The sequence below is a fragment of the Phasianus colchicus genome, chromosome 38 (assembly GCF_987193195.1).
Source record: "Phasianus colchicus chromosome 38, bPhaCol1.hap1.1, whole genome shotgun sequence".
NCBI lineage: Eukaryota > Metazoa > Chordata > Aves > Galliformes > Phasianidae > Phasianus > Phasianus colchicus.
The window spans coordinates 322977-342592 of NC_143473.1; the positions used below are offsets into that span (position 1 = coordinate 322977).

General features: G+C 54.3%; 1 protein-coding gene across 7 annotated transcripts; it reads left to right on the top strand.

Moving 5' to 3' along the window:
- The first annotated feature begins 884 nt into the window (after positions 1-884).
- LOC149913346 (zinc finger CCCH domain-containing protein 11A-like) lies at positions 885-16783 on the top strand. 7 transcript variants are annotated; one of them, XM_090130005.1, is made up of 10 exons: positions 885-2160; positions 2502-2709; positions 3351-3474; positions 3952-4014; positions 4266-4352; positions 4642-4980; positions 5287-5363; positions 5485-9426; positions 11461-13743; positions 14501-15899. In XM_090130005.1, exons 2-8 carry the CDS (start codon positions 2656-2658, stop codon positions 5539-5541), a joined length of 801 nt encoding a protein of 266 aa, XP_089986131.1. In that variant the 5' UTR covers positions 885-2160; positions 2502-2655; the 3' UTR covers positions 5542-9426; positions 11461-13743; positions 14501-15899. The 7 variants fall into 7 exon arrangements, 6 of the variants coding, with proteins under 6 accessions (XP_089986131.1, XP_089986128.1, XP_089986130.1 ...); XM_090130002.1 differs by having other exon boundaries at positions 5485-13748; positions 14447-15899; XM_090130004.1 differs by having other exon boundaries at positions 5485-13748.
- Positions 16784-19616: the final 2833 nt, after the last annotated feature.

The window sequence follows — 19616 nt, forward strand, 5'->3', positions numbered from 1 at the left end:
GCGTGGCCAGCAGGAGCAGGGAGGGAATCATCCCCCTGTACTCAGCCCTGGTGAGGCCACGCATTGAGCACTGTGTTCAGTTTTGGGCCGCTCACTACAAAAAAAAGACATTGAGGCCCTGGAACGTGTCCAGAGAAGGGCAACAAAGCTGGTATGGGGTCCGGAGCACAGGCCTTACGAGGAGCGGCTGAAGGAGTTGGGGTTGTTCAGTCTGGAGAAGAGGAGGCTCAGAGGAGACCTCATTGCAATCTACAACTTCCTGAATGGAGGCTGTGATGAGGAGGGGTTTGGCCTCGTCTCCCAGGCAACAAACAGGACCCGAGGAAATGGCCGTAAGTTGTACCAGAGGAGGTTTAGGTTAGACATAAGGAAGAACTTGTTCTCTCAGAGAGCAGCCAGGCACTGGAATGGCTGCCCAGGAAGGTGGTGGAGTCGCCGTCCCTGGCAGTGTTCATGAGGCATCTGGATTAGGAGTTACAGGATATGGTTTAGTGCTTGTAGTGGCAGTGGTGATGGAAGGATGGTTTTTTCTCCTTTCCTTTTTCTTCTTTTCTTCCTTTCCTTTTTTTCCTTTTTTCATTTTGTTTTCTGTTTTCCATCTTTTCTTTCCCTCTCCCCTTTTCTTTCCCTCTCCCCTTTTCTTTCCCTCTCCCCTTTTCTTTCCCTCTCCCCTTTTCTTTCCCTCTCCCCTTTTCTTTCCCTCTCCCCTTTTCTTTCCCTCTCCCCTTTTCTTTCCCTCTCCCCTTTTCTTTCCCTCTCCCCTTTTCTTTCCCTCTCCCCTTTTCTTTCCCTCTCCCCTTTTCTTTCCCTCTCCCCTTTTCTTTCCCTCTCCCCTTTTCTTTCCCTCTCCCCTTTTCTTTCCCTCTCCCCTTTTCTTTCCGTCTCTTTTCATCTCTTCCCCTTTCTTTCCTTTTTTCATTTCTTTTGATTCATTTTGTTTAGTACTTTCTTACTTTTCATCTTTTAGATTCCTTTCTAAAAGAAAAGATAGAATGGGAGACAATAATTAAAGAAACAAAACCTGCTTTGAAAGCCATGGGGCCGGATGGATTGAACCTTGGGGTGCTGAGGGGGTTGGCAGACGTAGCTGCCAAGCCGCTCTCCATCATCCTTCAGCAGTCCTGGCTAATTGGGGATGTGTCCTGGCTGTCCCTGAACGTGTTTAAAGAGCTCTGGATGTGGTGCTCAGGGACATGATTGAGTGGTGGGTTGTTAGAGTTAGGGGAGTATGGTCAGGTTGCGGTTGGACTCGATGATCTTTCAGGTCTTTTCCAACCTGATCCATTCTATGATTCTATGGATTTAACAGCAGCGTTCTTGTGGGAGCTGCATTGAAACTTGCAGTGTCTCTGGGTCCCCAGAATTACTTTCTCCAAGCTGATTCGTAGGTGCTGGCACTTCTTTAAAGCAAGAGCAGCTGCTGATGGGAGGAAGGTAGTTCAGGCTCATGAGCTCTGCAGCATCTCCCAGGATGGTACCAGAGGAGGCAGGAATGATATTGCAGAAGATGAGAAGCTCCCCAGCAGGAAGCCAGAAACCCTGCGGGAGAGTCGGAGCACGTGTGGATGCCCAGGAGGTAATGCAGCCCCAGTATTTGAGAAGCGCGTGGCCATGGAGCTGCGGCCCAAGAACAGAGCTATTCCGCCTTTGCAGAATAGCTGGCATCCCAAGAAGGACTCGTCTGTCCTTGTAAAAAGCAGGGGGAGGGCACGTCCAAATGCTTGCTGGTTGCTTGGGAGCTCAAATCCTCCAAGCTGGAGGCAGCCTGGGGGTAACATCTCCTTGGTCCGATTGTGCAGCACCTGAGCAAGAACTGGCTGCATGAGGGTCATCTTAATTTCTCTGTTCTTTTACTTAAATAAACCCGTTGGGAGACCGTGGTGTTGGTTTCCTAAAATTTGGATCTGGGAGGTGAGCACGCCCTTTGCTTATGATGGAAGCACAGAAGTGATGAGGGCACTCGCTGAGGTCACAGTCATCGCCGAGGTGGGAGCGTTTGTGGCACAGCCGGTGAGCAGAGCTGGTGCTCTGGTGAGTGTGCTGCACGCAGAGACTGAGCTGTGAGCTTTCCTTGAGAGATCACCCTGCGAGAGCCCGTCGGAAGCACCGCTGCGGCGTGTGCGTGAGCTGGGCACAGCTCAGGCTGAGCAGGCCGAGCAGGTGAGCTGGGTTTGGTGCTGGGTGGTTGCCGGGAGGTGTCTCAGCAGGAAAGCTGGGCTGGGGTGGGCACGCTGCATCAGCCCTCGTCCCGGCTGGCAGTGAGACAGAGGGAGTTTTCTTCAGGACAGCAACACCAGCCATGTGCTTCAAGGCGCGTAACTATTGAGGAGATGGAGAACGCTTGCTGTCAGAAATCATGGCAGCTGTACAGGAGCTGGGTGTATTTTGGGGACAGTCCTTGTAACCAGCTGGTTTCGAGACATTGCCCTGCCCGAGAGTTTAAACTGCACAGCAGAAGAATGCTGGGAAAATGCTTCTTCCTCACTGTTTTTCACTTGCAGGTTCTTTCCTTAGGGTTCCTTTTTCCTTTCCAAAAGGAGATTTTGGGGATCAAGGCACTTGAAGAGAGAGTGAAGCCAGCTCTTTCCAACAGTGCGGGCAGTCCCTGTGGAGAGGACCCCGGGAACTTGAGCTTCCCCTGAGACGTTCCCCAGCATGTCTCAGCAGGGAGACGGACGCAGTTGCCATCGCTGCTTTGCGCGTGGAAAGGTATGGCTGGGTTTCTTTCGCTTGGGTTTCTCCTTTCTCTGGTTTTGGAGGGGAAGGGGTGGAGCAGGGGGAGCCCTGCTGGTCCTTTGTTAGCTCAGTAAGCGGCTGGGTTGTGCACTTGCAGCAACAGGACAGCATTGCCAGGCTCCTTAACCTGCTGGGGCAGGGTGGGAGCAGAGAGCGGGCACTGCCCTCCTGCCAGCTGCACCTGGTTATGGTTTGCCAGCTGCCCTGGGTTTCTGCTGAGAAGTTAGTTCTAGCTGCCTGCAGTAGTAAAGGGTGGGGAAGAAATAGTGGTGAAGAGCTAAGGCTGTGTACGGTAATTTTGCATGGGTTGAACTGTGGCACCTGAAGTCACTGTTTCCCTCGGAATAATGCTGGTGTTTGCAGGTGTGTTGGTTTAACCCCCCGAAGTGATGTCTGAGAGCGCCCGTCTTCTCCACCTGAACGATGAGAAAGCTGGATATGCCCAGAAATTGCAGCGCGTGCAGATGTTGTGAATGCGCTCCCAAATGTTTCTGTTAGTGATAACTAACGTCTCAGCACTCTGATACCCACCTCTGGCACCATCTGGAACGCTGCATCTCTTTGCAAACGTTGGGTGGCCGTTTCCATGGCCCTTCCTTTATTTCTCTCCTCAGAAGCAGCGCGGCGTGGTTCCCTGTGCTAGGGAGCAGCACCCAGCAGGCTGCCAGAGATCCAACAGCGCCTTGCAGCGCACAGAGGGACGCGATGGGGACGGACCATCCTTAGCACCACGCAAAAGTGAGTCTCTGCAGTCCTCTGTCATGAAGTATGGAAGAATGCATTTTAAGTATTACTTCTGAGCGGTGCAGCACTGCAGGGGTGTCCGGTAACCATGGTGGAAGCATTAGAGAGGCCGACAGCAACAGATGGCAGCAGTGAGACAGAAGTGTGTGTGTAAGTGGTGGTGCTCAGAGCTGAGTGCATTCCCTGTAGGGACAAAAAATCCGTGCCTCGACTTTTGCAGCTGATAGCGTTTTGTGTGCTGACGCAGCTTTGCTCTGCAGCATGCAGAGCTGTCAGGCAGACTGGGGTTCCTCTGCTGCCACCTGAGCGGGAATGAGAGCAGTAGTGCTTTGTGCAAGCGCACTGCAGTTTAAAGATCAGTTTCTGTTCTGGCTGTAGAAGAGTGTCTTTTGGTTTTTGTGGTGGACGTGGGCTAACAGGACAGTGCTGCTCCTGGTGTCTGTGAAATCAACACACAATCTGTTGTTGTAGGGACGGAGCCTGCGCGTCCATGGAATGGTGCTGGGCTTGGGGGGAAACGGAAAGCCTCCCCAGGTAAGAAGCTCTTGTGAGCTGTGGTGTGGGTACCTGCCTCTAAATAGGGCTGCATGAAGGGCTGTGTGGAATGGAGGAGAAAAGAAGGGGCACTGCAGATCTGTGCTGACTGCAGAAATGGCACAGCGTTGTAGCAGCAGAAAGGCCAATTGAAGAAACTACGCTTGAGGAGCAGAAGTTTGTGGTTGGCTGTGCTAAAATGCTCCTCCAAAGAGATGCTCTTCATGTCTTTCTTGTTTCCTTTCTGACAGAAGCTGATGCAAGCAGGCTTGCAGTGAAGCGCAGCCTTGCAGGAAGCCAGGGGAGGAGCATGGAGTGTGGCACAGCCCCCAAGAGAGGTACAGACACACAGCAGCATCTGGGTTTGGTGCACTGTCTTTCTAGTTAGGCTTTCTGTCTGTCCTTTCCTGGGACTGCTGTCGTTGCGTGTTGCTTGAGATCTTAATCCCTGGGGATTACAGTTGCCTTTCCTGTCCCAATTGGAAATGGCCCACAGTTCAGCCAAGATCCCAAGGTCCATTGCTGTGAACACTCGAGAGTTCCTAGCATTGTGGCCCATTTTGCAGACCGAAGGCAGTGTGTGACTCTCTTTTAATCTTGCTGCTTCCCCTTGCTTGATTTGAACAGGGAGAGGTGCTGAGCCAAACGGCAAGATGTACGCGAAAGCTCCTCTCCAGGCTCCAGGAGGGCTTCCTGGAACAGCAGGTCCCAGCAGAGGGGAAAGACCTTCCCCTGCAGTTGACAACCACTCCCTCTCCAAGACCATGGCTGCAAGAAAGCGCAAGGGAGTGGAGGAAGAGGAGCAAAAAGCAGAGCTGTGGCCTGCCAAGAAACAAGTGAAGGTGGAGCGCGATGGGGAGAAGGCTCAGAGCCCACATCAGAGCAGAGGCGGTGTGCCAGCTCCAGCAACACACCCTGGGCCTGCCCCAGCGCCGACTGAGCGGTTCCGGACCTCAAAGCGAAGAGGTAGGAAGGTGCTGCAGCTGCCCTGGTGAGGTGCTTCCCTTATCAGGTGCATGGAGTTTGCTTAGGATTTGCTTTGCTTTCTCCTTCTCTCTGCGGAGAGGGGAAAAGAGTAGAAGGCTGCCGAGTCCAATGGCAAGGAAGTGCCAGAAAGTGTAACCCTCTCTTTTCCCATGAAATCCATGACGGCCTTCTGCTTGTCCCACTGGAAATACCCTTCCCTGAGAGGCTTCCTAGCCTGTTTTCATGTACCCATGTTTCCGCGGTTTTGCTGTTGACAAACTGAATTTCTCTCCTCTTTCTCTATAGCAAGACGACAACGACAAAAAGAGAGGAGAGCAGAAATGAAGAAGGCTGCTCTGAGAGCTGCCGCTGCACGTGCAGAGGTGAGTCCTCGGTGAGCACAGACACGGCTCTTGTTGTTCTCTGTCTGTCAGACGTGAAGGGGATTGTAGAATGCTGGGGGAAGCGGTGTCCTACTTTGACGCTCGCTTTCTTTCTTTCCAGTCCTCCACAATGAACAGCCTTGTGGAGATGATGGAGAAGCTGCAGCTGAAGGACTGAGTGGAGGAGCATCAGAAGGCAGCGGCTTCGTGGCAGCAGCCCAACTTGGCACTCTGGTTGCAGTCCATCAATAAACAATTGGAGCTTTGTATTCACAAAGAGCGCACGGCCTGATTTGTCCAGTGGCACTCAGTGAGCTGCTGCACCACCTCCTCGTTATTCCACTCGCGGCGCTGGGTCAGAACTCCCACATCTCCATCAGGGGATGCTGCAGGTTATAGAAGCAATGGATGCACCAGTCCTTGGCCCTGCCCATAAACGCACTGCCTGCAAAGCACGTGCACAGAGCTGCGAGTAGCACGGCCTGAGCACAGGCGCGCTGAGTTAGAGAACAGCTGTCTCGAGCTGTCTGAGTTTCTCGGGGCAGCACTGAGCAGAAGTGAGCGTGTGCCCCTCACCCTGCAGGCGTCTCTGTTGGGGGAAGAGAGGCTCCGCCGGCTGCCTGATCCCGGAAGGCAGAGGTGTTCTCCTGACTTCTCTGCAGTGCTACCTTGCCTCATTGTCCCCCCTCTCTTCAGCCGTTTTGATGCTACTTTTCATCCTTTGGGCAGAGCTTGAGTCACTCTCATCATCGCACAGCTTTGTACTGAGCGGTGTGGAATTTTCTGGCTTTGCTCTTAAAAGCCTAGGCTGAAAACTGCAGCGTGCATGCTTAGTTTACATGGGGACATGGGGGGGGACATCCCCTAACCCCCATTATCGAAAAATAAACCTTAATTGCAAAAGTGAGGGGTGTCAACCGCCGACCCATGGGAACAAAGTGGTCCATGGGGGTGACACTGTGGGGGTGTCCCCATCTCCAGTACGTGACACCACCAGGGTGCCATGAAGGTGTCCCCAACTTTGGTGGTGTGACAGCACGATGCTGTGTCCCCACTTCTCCAGGAAGTCCTCCAGCTGGTTACAGTGTCCCCAGCTTCGGTTCAACGTCCCCAGGGGGTCCTTTTGTCCCCTCTGCATGACGGTGACACCCGATGCTGGCTGCCGAACGCGACACCCGATGATGATGACACCGCGTCACGGCTGTGCCACGCTGGTGTCACACAGTCCCCTCTGGTGGTGGCACAGAGTTCACCACCGTGCGTGTCCACATCCTCATGTCAGACGATGGTGACAGCGCCAGAGGACTCCAGTGTCACCAGGTCCAGCTCTAGGTGGGCCTGGAGGGGTGACAAAGAACAGTGAGAGGCTCAGTGACAGCATGGTGACAACGCAGAGCTGCCTGTGCCTGGCCCCATGCGGTGGTCAGAGTACAGGGAATGGTGTCACCCGATAGATGGTGGCACACAAGTGATGGTGACACCAGATGACGGTAACAACAGTGACAGCCAGGGATGGGGACACTGCATCACGGCTGTTCCACATCAAGGTCACCCTGTGTCACGGTGTCACCTGAAGACAGTGACACTCAACGACTCCCAGTGGCATCCAGTGAAGGGAAGAACCAACAATGGTGACACCACCGACCCCATGTCACACCCACAGCAGACCCCACATGTCCCCCGACTGTCCCCAGCTCCCCTCCCTGTACACTCCTTGTCACCTCTTCAATGAGGATGGCACCGCTCTGCAGTTGTGCCAGTCCTCTTCTTGGTTGCAAGTGTCCCATTTGGTTTTGTCATCCAGTATTTTTGGGAGAAAACGTGTGGTAGTTCTAAGAGAAGGGGTATTTCTGGGAGAAAATATCCTCTTTTTGGAAGAGAAGTTGAAATTTACCACTGAAATGTGGTATTTCTGGGAGAAAATGACATACTTGAGGGAGAGAACTCGGAAATGGTGGGAGAGAATGTCTTCTATTCGAGAGCAACTGTGGTATTTTTGGTGTGACGACTGGTCCTTTGGGGAGAAAATACGGTAAATATGGGAGAAAATGTCCTCTTGAGGAGTGTCAAGTAGTACTTTTGAGAGAAAATGTCAGGTATTTCTCAGAAAACTGCTGTTTCTGGGAGATAGTAGCATCCTTGGTTGGAAAATGACAGGTGTTTGTGAGAAAGCTGGTATTTTGGGAAAAAAGGCCGTATTTTTAAGACGAAGCTGGTATTTCTGGGGGAATATGTCCCGTCTTTGGGAGAAAAGTGGTCTATCTTGGAGAAAATGTCATGTATTTGGGAGAAAACTGGTCTATCTGGAAGAAACTGCCATTTTTCTGGGAGTAAGTGTGATCCTGAGGAGCGTCAAGTAGTATTCTTGGGATGAAACGTGAGGTATTTCTAAGCGTAGTAGTATTTCTGGGAGAAAATGTCTTGTTTTGGGGGGAAAAGATCACATGTATGTGAGAAAGCTGGTATTTCTGGGAGTAAACGCCATATTTTTAGGAAAAAATGGGTATTTCCCGGATAATCGGTCACATAGTTAGGAGAAAAGTGGTCTATCTGGGAGAAAATGTCCTTGTTTTTTGGTGGAAGAGATCATGTGTAGGGGACTAAAATAGTGTTCCCGGATGAAAATGTCACGTATCTGTGAGAAAAGTGGTATCTGTGGGTCACAGTGCTGTTCCCCAGGGGTCGGTGCTGGGGCCTGTCCTCCTCAAGATCTTTCTTGATGAGCTGAGGGCACTGAGTGCACCCTCGGGAAGTTTGCGGATGACACCAGGCTGGCTGGAAGTGTGGATCTGCCTGGGGGTAGCGAGGCCCCACAGAGGGATCTGGACAGGCTGGAGAGCTGGGCTGAAGCCAATGGGATGAGTTCCAACAAGGCCAAAGGCCAGGTCCACGTTCTGTGGGAACGTTTGTGGAAAAGTGACTTTAGGTAGCTTAAATCTCTGCCTTCTGACACAAGAGCAAAATGGAGCCAGGAATGTATTCTTACTTCCATAACAAGAGTGTCAGAAGGAAACACCCTGAGACTTCTTGTAGGGGTGTCCATTTGCTGTCTCCCAAAAACCAGTCAGGGGAAGGGCACAAGAGGGGTGTGCCCTGCCAGCTCCAGGTCTTAAGACCTTAGAAACCCGGTCTCTTTCAAAAGTTGAGGGAGTTTCCATTCTTAGAGCTCAGCCCTGAAGCCTTGCTGGTTCAATTCCTCTCAATGATACATCTAAAAGATGCAGTGCAGGTGGGCAAAGGCTCCACAGCTGTACAGCATCTACGGGACAGCTCTTATTGAGCCGGCAGGTGTAACTGCTTCCCGAGGAGCTGTGCAGCCATAAAGGCATTCCAAAGCACCTCTTGCTCTTACATGAACGCATCATTGGCTTCATCTCACTGCCGTGCTTAATTCCCAGTGCTGACAGGTCTGTCCGGCAGCTCTGCCTAGAGAACCAGCATATGTTTCAGGCACGTGTCCTGAACGAGTCACTTCGTTTCAGCGAGTTTAGCGTCAGTGAGAGCTCCCTGCCCCAGCAAGTCTACCGAGCACCTGTGTTCTCTTACATCCCCGCACCACGCCGTGCTGCTCAGCGAGTCCAGCGCAGCTCTGCAGGAGCCGGGGGACTACAGAACACGTGCCAGCGGTGAGCTGAGCTCGTTCTTCAGGTCCTGCTCCGGGCTGTGCCCTTCTCACATCCCACGCACCGAGCCCGGCCGGGCCACCGCTCGGTTCTTCCTTGGAGGAGAAAGTGGCCAGAGATGCCGCCGCAGGAGCCGTGAGAAAACCGGGCAGAGATGCGCGCTCGGCTTTCAAGAAGCGCCAGCAGCTCGGAATCGGCCTGGAGAAAGCGATTCTGGGGAAGCCGGAGACGCCGCACGTCTCAGCGCGGCTCCCGCAGGAGCGGTACCGTTCGACGGCGTCGCCACGGCGACGGCGCCTCAGCGCCTCAGCGCCGGTCCGTCGCTACGGCGCCGCGCCGTCCCCGCCGAGTGACGTCATCACGCCGCGACCCGAGGAGGCGGCCGTGCGGAAGCGGTGCGGGGCGCCTCGGGGCTCCGGGCGCCGCCTCGGCTCCTACAGGTGGGTGTTCGGGGGGCGCCGGGGCGGGGGCCGGGGTGAAGGCGGCGGGGGGGCCGCGTGCCGCTCTGCCTCGGCCCCGCGGGGTCTCCGTGGTGCTCGGGGCTTCCCTCGGCGGGGGCGGCTGCCCTGCGTCTCGCCGCCTCCCCCACCCCGTGTCTTTCGCTGCCCTCCCCCCCTCTCCCCCTGCCGCTGATCGCCCGCACCCCCCAGTCCCTCTGTGTGCCCCCCGGGGTTACACCCTCCCCCCGGTCTCCCTCCCCTCCAGTCCCCCCGTTCTGATCGCCGTAGTCCTCTTCCACCCCTCCCCTCTGTGCCTCCCCCATTCTGATCCCCAGGGTCCCCCCCCGATCCCTCATCCCTCCCCAGTCCCCCGTTCTGATCCCTGGTGTCCCCCCACCCCCCCACCGCTCTCCCCATTCTGTCCCCTAGAGTCCCCCCCTTTCCCAGTCTCCTCTATCTGACCCCCGAACCCCCTCTCCTCCCCCCGAGTGCCCCCACTCCAATTCCCCCATTCTGATCCCCAGAGTCTCCTACCACCCCCCATTCCCCTCTATTTGACCCCCAGGGTCCCGTGTCCTCCCTTCTCCTCCCACCTCCTGGCCCCTTTTTTCTGACCCCTAGAGGTCCCTGTAACCCCCTGTGCGCTCCTCCCTGACCCCTGGAGTCAGTTCCTCATTTTGACCTCCAATTTCCCTCAGCCAGACCCCATAGAAGCCTCGCACAACCCCTGGCTCTTCCCTCCCACCCCTCCCTCCACCCCCAGATGCTCTTCCTGCCTTGTAGAAGCTCTGTTCACCCCTTTCCCCCACACAAGCCACTGAGTTTCCCCCCAGACTCTTTTTCCACCCCATAGACATCCCACTCTCCTCTTCTCCCCCCCAATACTTCCCTAAGGTGTCCCCCAGACTCCCCTTCCACCCCATAGAAGCCCCCCACAACCCTCCAGATTTCCTCTGCCACCCCTTCTCCATTCCTAGACCCCTTTTCCTCCCAGCAGAGACCCAACTCACCCCTTTTTTCCCCCACACAACCCCCCGTCCACTCCCAGACCCCCCTTTCTGCCCTACAGAAGCCCCCTTTCCACCCCTCAAGTTCCCCTCCACAATGTACCCCTCCATCCCCAGGCCCCCTTTTCACTCACAGAAGCCTCGTTCTGCTCTTTTCCCCCTCACAACCCCCTCTCTCCATCCTCAGAGCCCCTTTCCACGCCACAGAAGCCCTCCACAATCCCTCAGTTTCCCCTTCCAACCTTTCTCCACCTCCAGACCCTCTTTCCACCTCACAGAAGCCCCACTCACACCTTTCCGCCCATAGATTCCCCACGAGCCCCCCCCCCTATATACCCCTGGAGGCATGCAGAAGAATCTGGAGATGTTGTAGAGGGGTTTGGGGCATCCAGTTGGTCCCCAGGTGGATCCAAGGTGTCCTTGGATTCATACAGAAGGATCTGGAGATGTCCCAGAGGGATCCTGGGGTGTCCAGGGGGTCCCAAGAATGGTCCTGGGGGTCCCTGGAAGGATCTGGAAGCTCCCAGGATGGGTCCAGGAGCTCCGAGGAGACACTGGGATGATTTGGAGATGTCCCAGTAGAGTCTGGTAGGGTCCAGAGAGTTCTCATGTGGGTCTGAGTGGTCCTGGAGTCATCCCGTCATCAGAGACATCTCTGGGGATGTCCCAGAGAGGACTTGGAGGGTGCAGGGGGTTTTCAAATTGATCCAGGGGGTCCTTGGATTCATCCAGAAGGGTCTGCAGACGTCCCAGAATGATCCTGTGGAATGTGGGGTGGTCCTCAGGTGGCTTCAGAGGGTCCTATTGTCTTCTGGAAGGGTCTGGAGATGTCCCATGGGTGTCTTGGGGTCCCCAGGCGTTCCTGGAGTCCTCCAGAGGTCTCTAATGGGGATTTTGAGAACAACCTCACATAGTGACACATTCTCGCTCTTCTTTGTCCCCGTGGGATCGCCCCCAATAATGTCTGTTTCCATTAAAATCAATACTATGTCACTTTTCTTGTATATTTTTTGCCACTTCCTTTCAGAAATGGATGGTTCCCACCAATCCCTGTGCAAAGCCCCACGGAAACAATCCCCCCAGGGCCACCGGGTGACACCGGACAACCACTTGTCCCCAAAGTTCTCACTGTCACCGTAACCGTGGAACCTGGGGCCGTACCAACGTACCTTGAGAGCCCCATCCGCGTCCTACAGCTCCTGGACGCTGTCACCCTGGCTGTCCATGACTGTCCCATGCTGTCCCCCCTGCCATGGTGGCACAACTTCAGCACGGTGCCATCCTCATTGAAGAGGTGACGAGGAGGGGTACAGGGAGGGGGGCAGGGGACAGTCGGGGGACACGTGGGGTCTGCTGTGGGTGTGACATGGGGTCGGTGGTGTCACCATTGTTGGGTGTCACCTTCACTGGATGCCATTGGGTGTCACTGAATGTCACTGTCTTCAGGTGGCGCCGTGACACAGGGTGACCTCGATGTGGAACAGCCGTGACGCAGCGTCCCCATCCCTGGCTGTCACTGTTGTTACCGTCATCTGGTGTCACCATCACTTGTGTGCCACCATCTATCGGGTGACACCATTCCCTGTACTCTGACCACCGCATGGGGCCAGGCACAGGCAGCTCTGCGTTGTCACCATGCTGTTACTGAGCCTCTCACTGTTGTTTGTCACCCCTCCAGACCTGCCTACCGCAGGACCCGGTGACACCGGAAACCTCTGGTGCTGTCACCATCGTCTGTCATGAGGACGGGGACATGCACGGTGGTGAACTCTGTGCCACCACCAGAGGGGACTGTGTGACACCAGCGTGGCACAGCCGTGATGCGGTGTCATCACCGTTGGGCGTCACTCCTGGCAGCTGGCGCCGGGTGTCACCGTCTTGCAGAGGGGACAAAAAAAACCCTGGGGACATTGAGCCGAAGCTGGGGACACCGTGACCACCTGGAGGACTTCCCAGGGAAGTGGGAACACCACATGACAATGTCACACCACCAAAATTGGGGACATCCCTGTGTCACACCCCAAAGCTTGGGACACCTTCATGGCACCCTGGTGGTGTCATATCCTAGAGTTGTGAACACCCCCCAGAGTTTGGGAGAGCCCTCTGGAGACGCCATCTGTGCCCTCCCCCACAGAAAACATTGTTCCCATGGGGCGGGGTTGACACCCCTCACTTTTCTAATTAAGGTTTATTTTTGATAATGGAGGTTGGGGGATGTCCTCCCCATGTAAGTGATAAAGGGCAGAGGAGCGGCTGTGGGGCTCCATGTGTCACACTGGGGATGAACTCTGGGGACAGAGGTGACTGCAGCATCCTGGCCCCATCGCCCCTATGGCCCTATAACCAGTACAGCTCCATCTCGTAGCCATCCCTCGTCCGTATCCCACAACGTTATCCCATCCCATATCCATCATATCCACCCCACAGCCATCTCAAACCCATCCCATATCCATACCCCCACATCCTATCCCCATCCCTAACCCTATATCCATAGCCATTCCGAATCCTTATCCCCACATGCATCCCATGTCCATTCCATCTACTTATCCCAAGCCACTATCATCCCAATCCCATCCCGTGTCCATATTTCATCCCCAATCCATCCCACATTCTTCAGTGTTGGTCCCATGTCCATCCCAAGCCCATCCCATATATATTCCATTTTCCTATCTCCCATTCCATATCCACCCCATATCCATATCCCCACACCCCAACCCTACATTTCACATCCCAATGCACATCCAACATCCCAAGCCCAGTTCCAAACCTCATATCCCAACCCCACATCCAAGCCCCACCTCCCACCTGTCAATCCCATTCCCATCTCGCACCCCCTATAGCAGTAGGGCGCACCCCGAGGCCCCACCCACGGCCCGCCCCCTGCCGCGCTCCTCCCACCAATAGCGCAGCGCAACGCCGCACCGCCCCCGGGCTCTCATTGGGCAGGTGCCGGACCGTCCCAGCCCCGGGCTCTCATTGGTCAGGTGCCGGTCCGTCCCGCCCCCGGGCTCTCGTTGGGCACGTGCCGATCCGTTCCGCCCCCGGGCTCTCGTTGGTCAGCGGCAGCGGCGCCGGCTCCGATTGGCTGAGGCGCGGCGCGCGGGAACGGCCGTTGGCAGCCGGCCTAGAGCTCTTCTCCCCTCAGGCGGCGGCGCTCCCGCAGCCCTGGCCGCCCCGCACCGCCGCTGCGCGCCGGAGCTGTCCGGGCAGCACCGAGACGGAACCGCGGCACGACGGGAGCGGTGCTGAGCACAGCAGAGCCGGAGCCGGGAGGGACGGAGAGCGGCGCCGGGACAGGGGAGGAAGCCTGGTGGGGTGAGGGGCTGGGAAGGCGGGGGGGGGATAGGGAGGCAGGCGGGGCTGCAGCGGCTGTGGTATCGGGGTACATGGGGCGATAGGGGTGGGTACAAAGGGATTTAGGGCAGCAGAGGGCTGTGAGGGGGAAACGGGGGGACACGGTGCTATAGGGAGCATTGGGGGCCGGGAGGGGCTGGCGAGAGCTACGGGGAGGGATATAGGGGGCTGGGGGAGGACCTAAGAAACTGTGGCTCTATGAGTGGCTGTAGGGGGAATGGAGGTGGGATAGAAGGGGATGTGGGGCTACAGGGAGCAGTGGGAGGGCTGTAGGCGTGATATAGAGAAACAGGCATGACAGGGGTCTGTGGGTGGGATTGGGGGGGAAGTAGAGAGGTGTAAGGTTATAAAAGGCTGCAGAGAGACAATAGGGGGTTTGCGTGGGCACAGGGAAATAGAGGGTAATGTGGGGTGACACCGGGCACAAGACGGGAATGTGAGAGAGAAGACCCAGTTGGAGACACAGATAGAGGCAAGCTGAGGGGGATAAAGAGGGAGAATCTCAACGGGGCGGGGAAAAAAAAAAAACAAAAGGAAAAATGAGAATGAAAAGTAAGAAAAAAAAAGATGGAAAAAGAAAAAAAAATGGAAGTGCTGAAAACAGAAAAAAAGAGGCACAAAGGATGAAAAAAAGTAAAAAGCAATCCATGTATATCAAGAGAAAGCAAGTAGGAAAGCTAACTGCAGCAGAGCAAAGGAAAGCAACCTTGCAGGAATGGAGGAGTGTGGGAAGAGCTGAGCCCCGGCCTGGCACAGGAGCTGCGTGGCAGGAGAAGAAGCTGAGCCCAAAGGTAAGAGGAGCTCCTTGGGGCTTTTTGTGGGCTTGAAGCAAAGCTGAGAAGCTGTGCCCGGGAGGAGGTGTGGGTAGCTCCAGGCCACCTTGCTGTCTCCCCAAGAGAAAGGCAAAGGGCGGAGGAGGTTGAAGGGGAGCTACCGGGCATGGGCTTGCTCAGCAAGGGGAGCAGAAGCCTGAAGGGCACGAGAAGGGAATAGAGAAGGGCATGCAGAAGGGGAGAAGCAGCGAGCAGAGTTAAGAGGCACTTGTCAGAGCAGCAAGCAGAGCAGGCAAGTGTTGAGATTGGGAGTGAGTAGCAGGAAAAGGCAAGAGCACCAAGAAAAAGGAGGCGAGGGGCAAGCAGCTCAGGTAGGGAAAAGGAAGGGCATGTAGCTCAGGTAGGGAAGGGAGGGGACAGCAGCTCAGGTAGGAAAAAGGAAGGGCATGCAGCTCAGCTAGGAAAGTGAGTGGATAGCAGGTGAGGTAGGTAAGTGAGGGGACAACCAGTAAGGAAGCCAAGTGAGCAAACATCTGCTCAAGTACGTAGCGAGGGGCAAGGAGCTCAGCTCGGTAAGTTAGGGGGAAGCAGCTCAGGTAGGGAATGAGAGGGGCCAGCAGCTCAGCTAGGAAAGCGAGGGGCAAGCAGGTCAGCTAGGTAATTTTTGGAACAAGCAGCTCAGGTAGGTAAAGGAAGGGACAGCAGCTCAGGTAAGAAGAGCAGGCAAGGGAAAGTTGGATAGGGCAAGGGGGGAGGTGAGGGTGAAAAGAAAGAATGGGGAGGGTAGGGAGGGCTTAAAGGGGGTTTCAGGAGTACCTATGATTATTAAAAAAAAAAAAAAGAAAAATGAAAAACAAGAAAAAAAGGTGAAAGAAAAAAGAGAAAGGGAAAAAAAAGAGTAATAAAGGAAAAAAATAAAAAAGGAAAAAAGAAAAAAAAATGGAAAACAAAAAGAGAAAACCAAGATGAAAAAGAAAAAGATGAAAATAGAAAAAAATGAGAAAAGAGAGAGAAAAATGAAATAAAAAAGAAAAGTGCAATGAAAAAATAAGAAAAAAAGAATAAAAAAAAGAAAAAAGGAGTGAAAATGAAAAAAGAAAACCAAGATGAAAATGAGAAAAAATAGATGAAAACAAAAAAAAAAAGGAAGAGAGAAAAAAAAAAAAAGAACAAGTGCAATGAAATGAAAAAAGAAACGAAAGCATAAAAAAAGAAGAAAAAGAAAAAAGCCCAAAAAGGTCAGAAAAAAAAGAAATGAGAAAAGAAGAAAAAAGCCAAGTAAACAGTCAAGAATAACAGCTGAGAAAAGACTGGATGGCCAAAATGTAGAGAAAGCAAAGCAGAGCACAGCAAGGGAAAGCAAGGCGAGAGTAGCAGCAAAAGGCAGGAGAATGAAGAAGGAGGGAGTGAAGAGCAGGAAAGGTGAGTTTGCCATAAGGCAAGGGGGAAGGGGAGGGGAAAGGGAGAAAAGAGGGGGTACGGGAGGGGAGGGGAAGGGAAGGGGGGGGGAGAGGAGAGAGGGGAGGGGAGGAAGGGAAATATGGGAGGGAGGGTTGAGGGGAGGGGGATGGGAGGGTTGAAGGGAAAATAGAGAAAGAAGAGGCAAAGAAGAGACTCAAAAGTACAAAGCGGTGCACGTAAACGTAGAGGAAGCAAGTAGGGAAGCTAAAGGTAGCAGGGCAAAGGAAAGCAAAGGAAGGCAGTGAATGAGAGAAAGCAATCTTGCAGGAATGGTGGAGTGTGGGAAGAGCTGAGCCCCGGCCTGGCACAGGAGCTGCACGGCAGGAGAAGAAGCTGAGCCCAAAGGTAAGAGGAGCTCCTTGGGGCTTTTTGTGGGCTTGAAGCAAAGCTGAGAAGCCATGCCCGGGAGGAGGTGTGGGTAGCTCCAGGCCACCTTGCTGTCTCCCCAAGAGATGCGGGCTGTGGGCTAGGCAGCGGGCAGGAGTGCTGGCCAGAAGCAAGCATCTGTGTGGAGAAAGGCAAAGGGCGGAGGAGGTTGAAGGGGAGCTACCGGGCATGGGCTTGCTCAGCAAGGGGAGCAGAAGCCTGAAGGGCACGAGAAGGGAATAGAGAAGGGCATGCAGAAGGAGAGAAGCTGCGAGCAGAGTTAAGAGGCACTTGTCAGAGCAGCAAGCAGAGCAGGCAAGTGTTGAGATTGGGAGTGAGTAGCAGGAAAAGGCAAGAGCACCAAGAAAAAGGAGGCGAGGGGCAAGCAGCTCAGGTAGGGAAAAGGAAGGGCATGCAGCTCAGGTAGGGAAAAGGAAGGGCATGCAGCTCAGCTAGGGAAGGGAGGGGACAGCAGCTCAGGTAGGGAAAAGGAAGGGCATGCAGCTCAGCTAGGGAAAAAGGAGGGCACAGCAGCTAAGCTGTGTGTTATGGGAAGTAATGTCAGTGATCTGAATGGCAGTAACCTGCTGTTCTGCATGGGGCTGTTGTGGAAGTTTACTGTTCAGACTTTCTTAGTGAGCTCTCCCTAGATTGTTTCTGTCCTATTTCTACACTTGCTTTGTTTTTTTCCAGTCCTCTCCAATGAACAGCCCTGTGGCAATGATGCGGAATCTGCACCTGAAGGACTGAGAGGAAGAACATCAGAAGGCAGCAGCTGCAGTGTGTGGTGTTACAGGACAGCGCTGCGTGTGCCGCCCAACTTGGCACTCCATGTCTTATCTGGTTGTACTCAATCAATAAACGATCACAATTACGGACTCAAAAAGAATAAGGCTGTCTTTTTCACCTTAGAGGAAAAAGGGGGCGATGGCAAGGAATGAGAGGCAGGTGAGGTCAGCTGTACAAAATCCCAACACAGATGGATAAGCTGCTTCATTAACAAGTCCAGCTTTTTCTGCGGCGGTGACCAGCATCTGTGCTGTTGTTTATCTGCAGTCAGGAATGTCATATTGCCTCTTTTTTCAACCCCCATTTACTCTTTCACAAAAGAGTATCAACTTTTGATACTGGTTCTGCAAACTGGGGAAGAGTAGCTTACAGAATGCCAACTGCTGCAGTGGACAGGTTGGAAGACAGCTGCTCCACCCGCCCATCTGCCACGGCAGCTCCTTGCTGGATGTGCCTGTGATAACTGCTTAGCTCCTGCCAGCAATCCCCTCACAATGGGGAGGAGAGCAGCACTTGCACAGTTGGTTTTACAAGCACTAAACAAGCACAACTAAAACGCTCAAGGGAGACTGTCTTAAAGCACAGTCACAGAATGTCTGTTATACTGAAGACTAAAGGATATCACTTCCAATTGGCATCAGGGAGAAGACACAGAATAGGAGAATCACAGAATTGCCGGGGTTGGAAGGGACCTCAAGGATCATGAATCTCCAACCCCCCTGCTACATGCAGGGCCACCAACCTCCACATTTCACACTAGACCAGGCTGCCCATGTTCCCATCCAATCTGGCCTTGAACACCTCCAGGGATGGATGGGGCATCCACAATCTCTCTGGGCAGCTGTTCCAGCACCTGACCACTCTCTGTAAAGAACTTCCCCCTGACATCCACCCTAAATCTTCCCTCCCTCAACTTCAAACCATTTCCCCTCGTCCTGCAGTTTTCTACCCTTTCCAAGAGTTGACTTCCCTCCTGCTTGTAGGCTCCCTTTAGGTGCTGAAATGCTGCAATGAGGTCACCCTGCAGCCTTCTTTTCTCCAGGCTGAACAAGCCCAGCTCCCTCAGCCTGTCCTCATAAGGGAGGTGCTCCAGTCCCCTGATCATCTTTGTGGCCCTCCTCTGGATCCTCTCCAACAGCTCCCTGTCTTTCTTGTACTGGGGGCTCCAGACGTGGTCGCAGTACTGCAGATGGGGCCTCACAAGAGCGGAGTAGAGGGGGACAATCACCTCCCTGTCCCTGCTGGCCACCCCTCTTCTGATGGAGCCCAGGATTCCATTTGCTTTCCCACCTGCAAGGGCACACTGCTGGCTCATGCTAAGCTTTTCATCTATCAGGACCCCCAGGTCCTTCTCCACGGGGCTGCTCTCAAGGACCGCTCCTTCCAGTCTGTATGGATGCCTGGGATTCCTCCGGCCCAAGTGCAAAACCTTGCACTGTGCTGTGTAGGACCTGATCAGGTTCACCCGGGTCCGCCTTTCCAACCTGTCGAGGTCCCTCCAAATGGCATCCCTTCCTTCAGCCGTGTCAACCGCACCGCTCAGCTTGGTGTCGTCAGCAAACTTGCTGAGGGTGCACTCGATTCCACCATCCATGTCATTGATAAAGGTGCTAAAGAGCACCGGTCCCAAGACAGAGCCCTGTGGGATGCTGCTCGTTACTGGCCTCACCTGGACATAGGGCCATTAATAACCACTCTTTGTCTGAGGCCTTACAACAAATTCCTTATCCATCGAGTGGTCCACCCATCAAATCCACATCCCTCCGGTTTGGAGATAAGGATGTGGTGGGGGACCGTGTCAAAGGCCGTGCTCAAGTCCGGGGAAATGACATCGGTCACCCTCCCCTTGTCCACCGATGCCGTCACTCCATCACAGAAGGCCACCAGATTGGTTAAGCATGACTTCCCCTGCTGAAGCCGTGCTGGCTGTCTCGGATCACACGCTCACTCCTCATGTGATCAAGCATGTCATCCAGGAGGATCTGTCCCATCATCTTCCCAGGCACAGAGGTGAGACTCACCGGCCTGTAGTTCCCGTGTCCTCCTTGCTCCCTTTCTTGCCAACGGCAGTGACGTGACCCTTCCTCCAGGCATCCGGGACCTCACCTGACAGCCACGACTTCTCAAATATGATGGAGAGCGGCTCGGCAGCCAGCTTCTTCAGAGCCCTGAGATGCACGCCATCCTGCCCATAGACTTGTACACGTTCAGTCTCACATCTCACCATCTATCTGCTCCATAGACTTGCACACGTTCAATCTCATCAGGCAGTCTCTCTGCTCTGCCCTCACAGCAGGGGGTATTTACCACCCCAGTCCCCACCTGGAGGTTTATGGATGCAGGGCTCGGGGACGTGACAAACTCTGGAATCCTGGCTGCCAGTGAAGACCGAGGCACAGAACTCATTCTGTACCTCAGCCTTCTCTCCATCTGTTGCAGG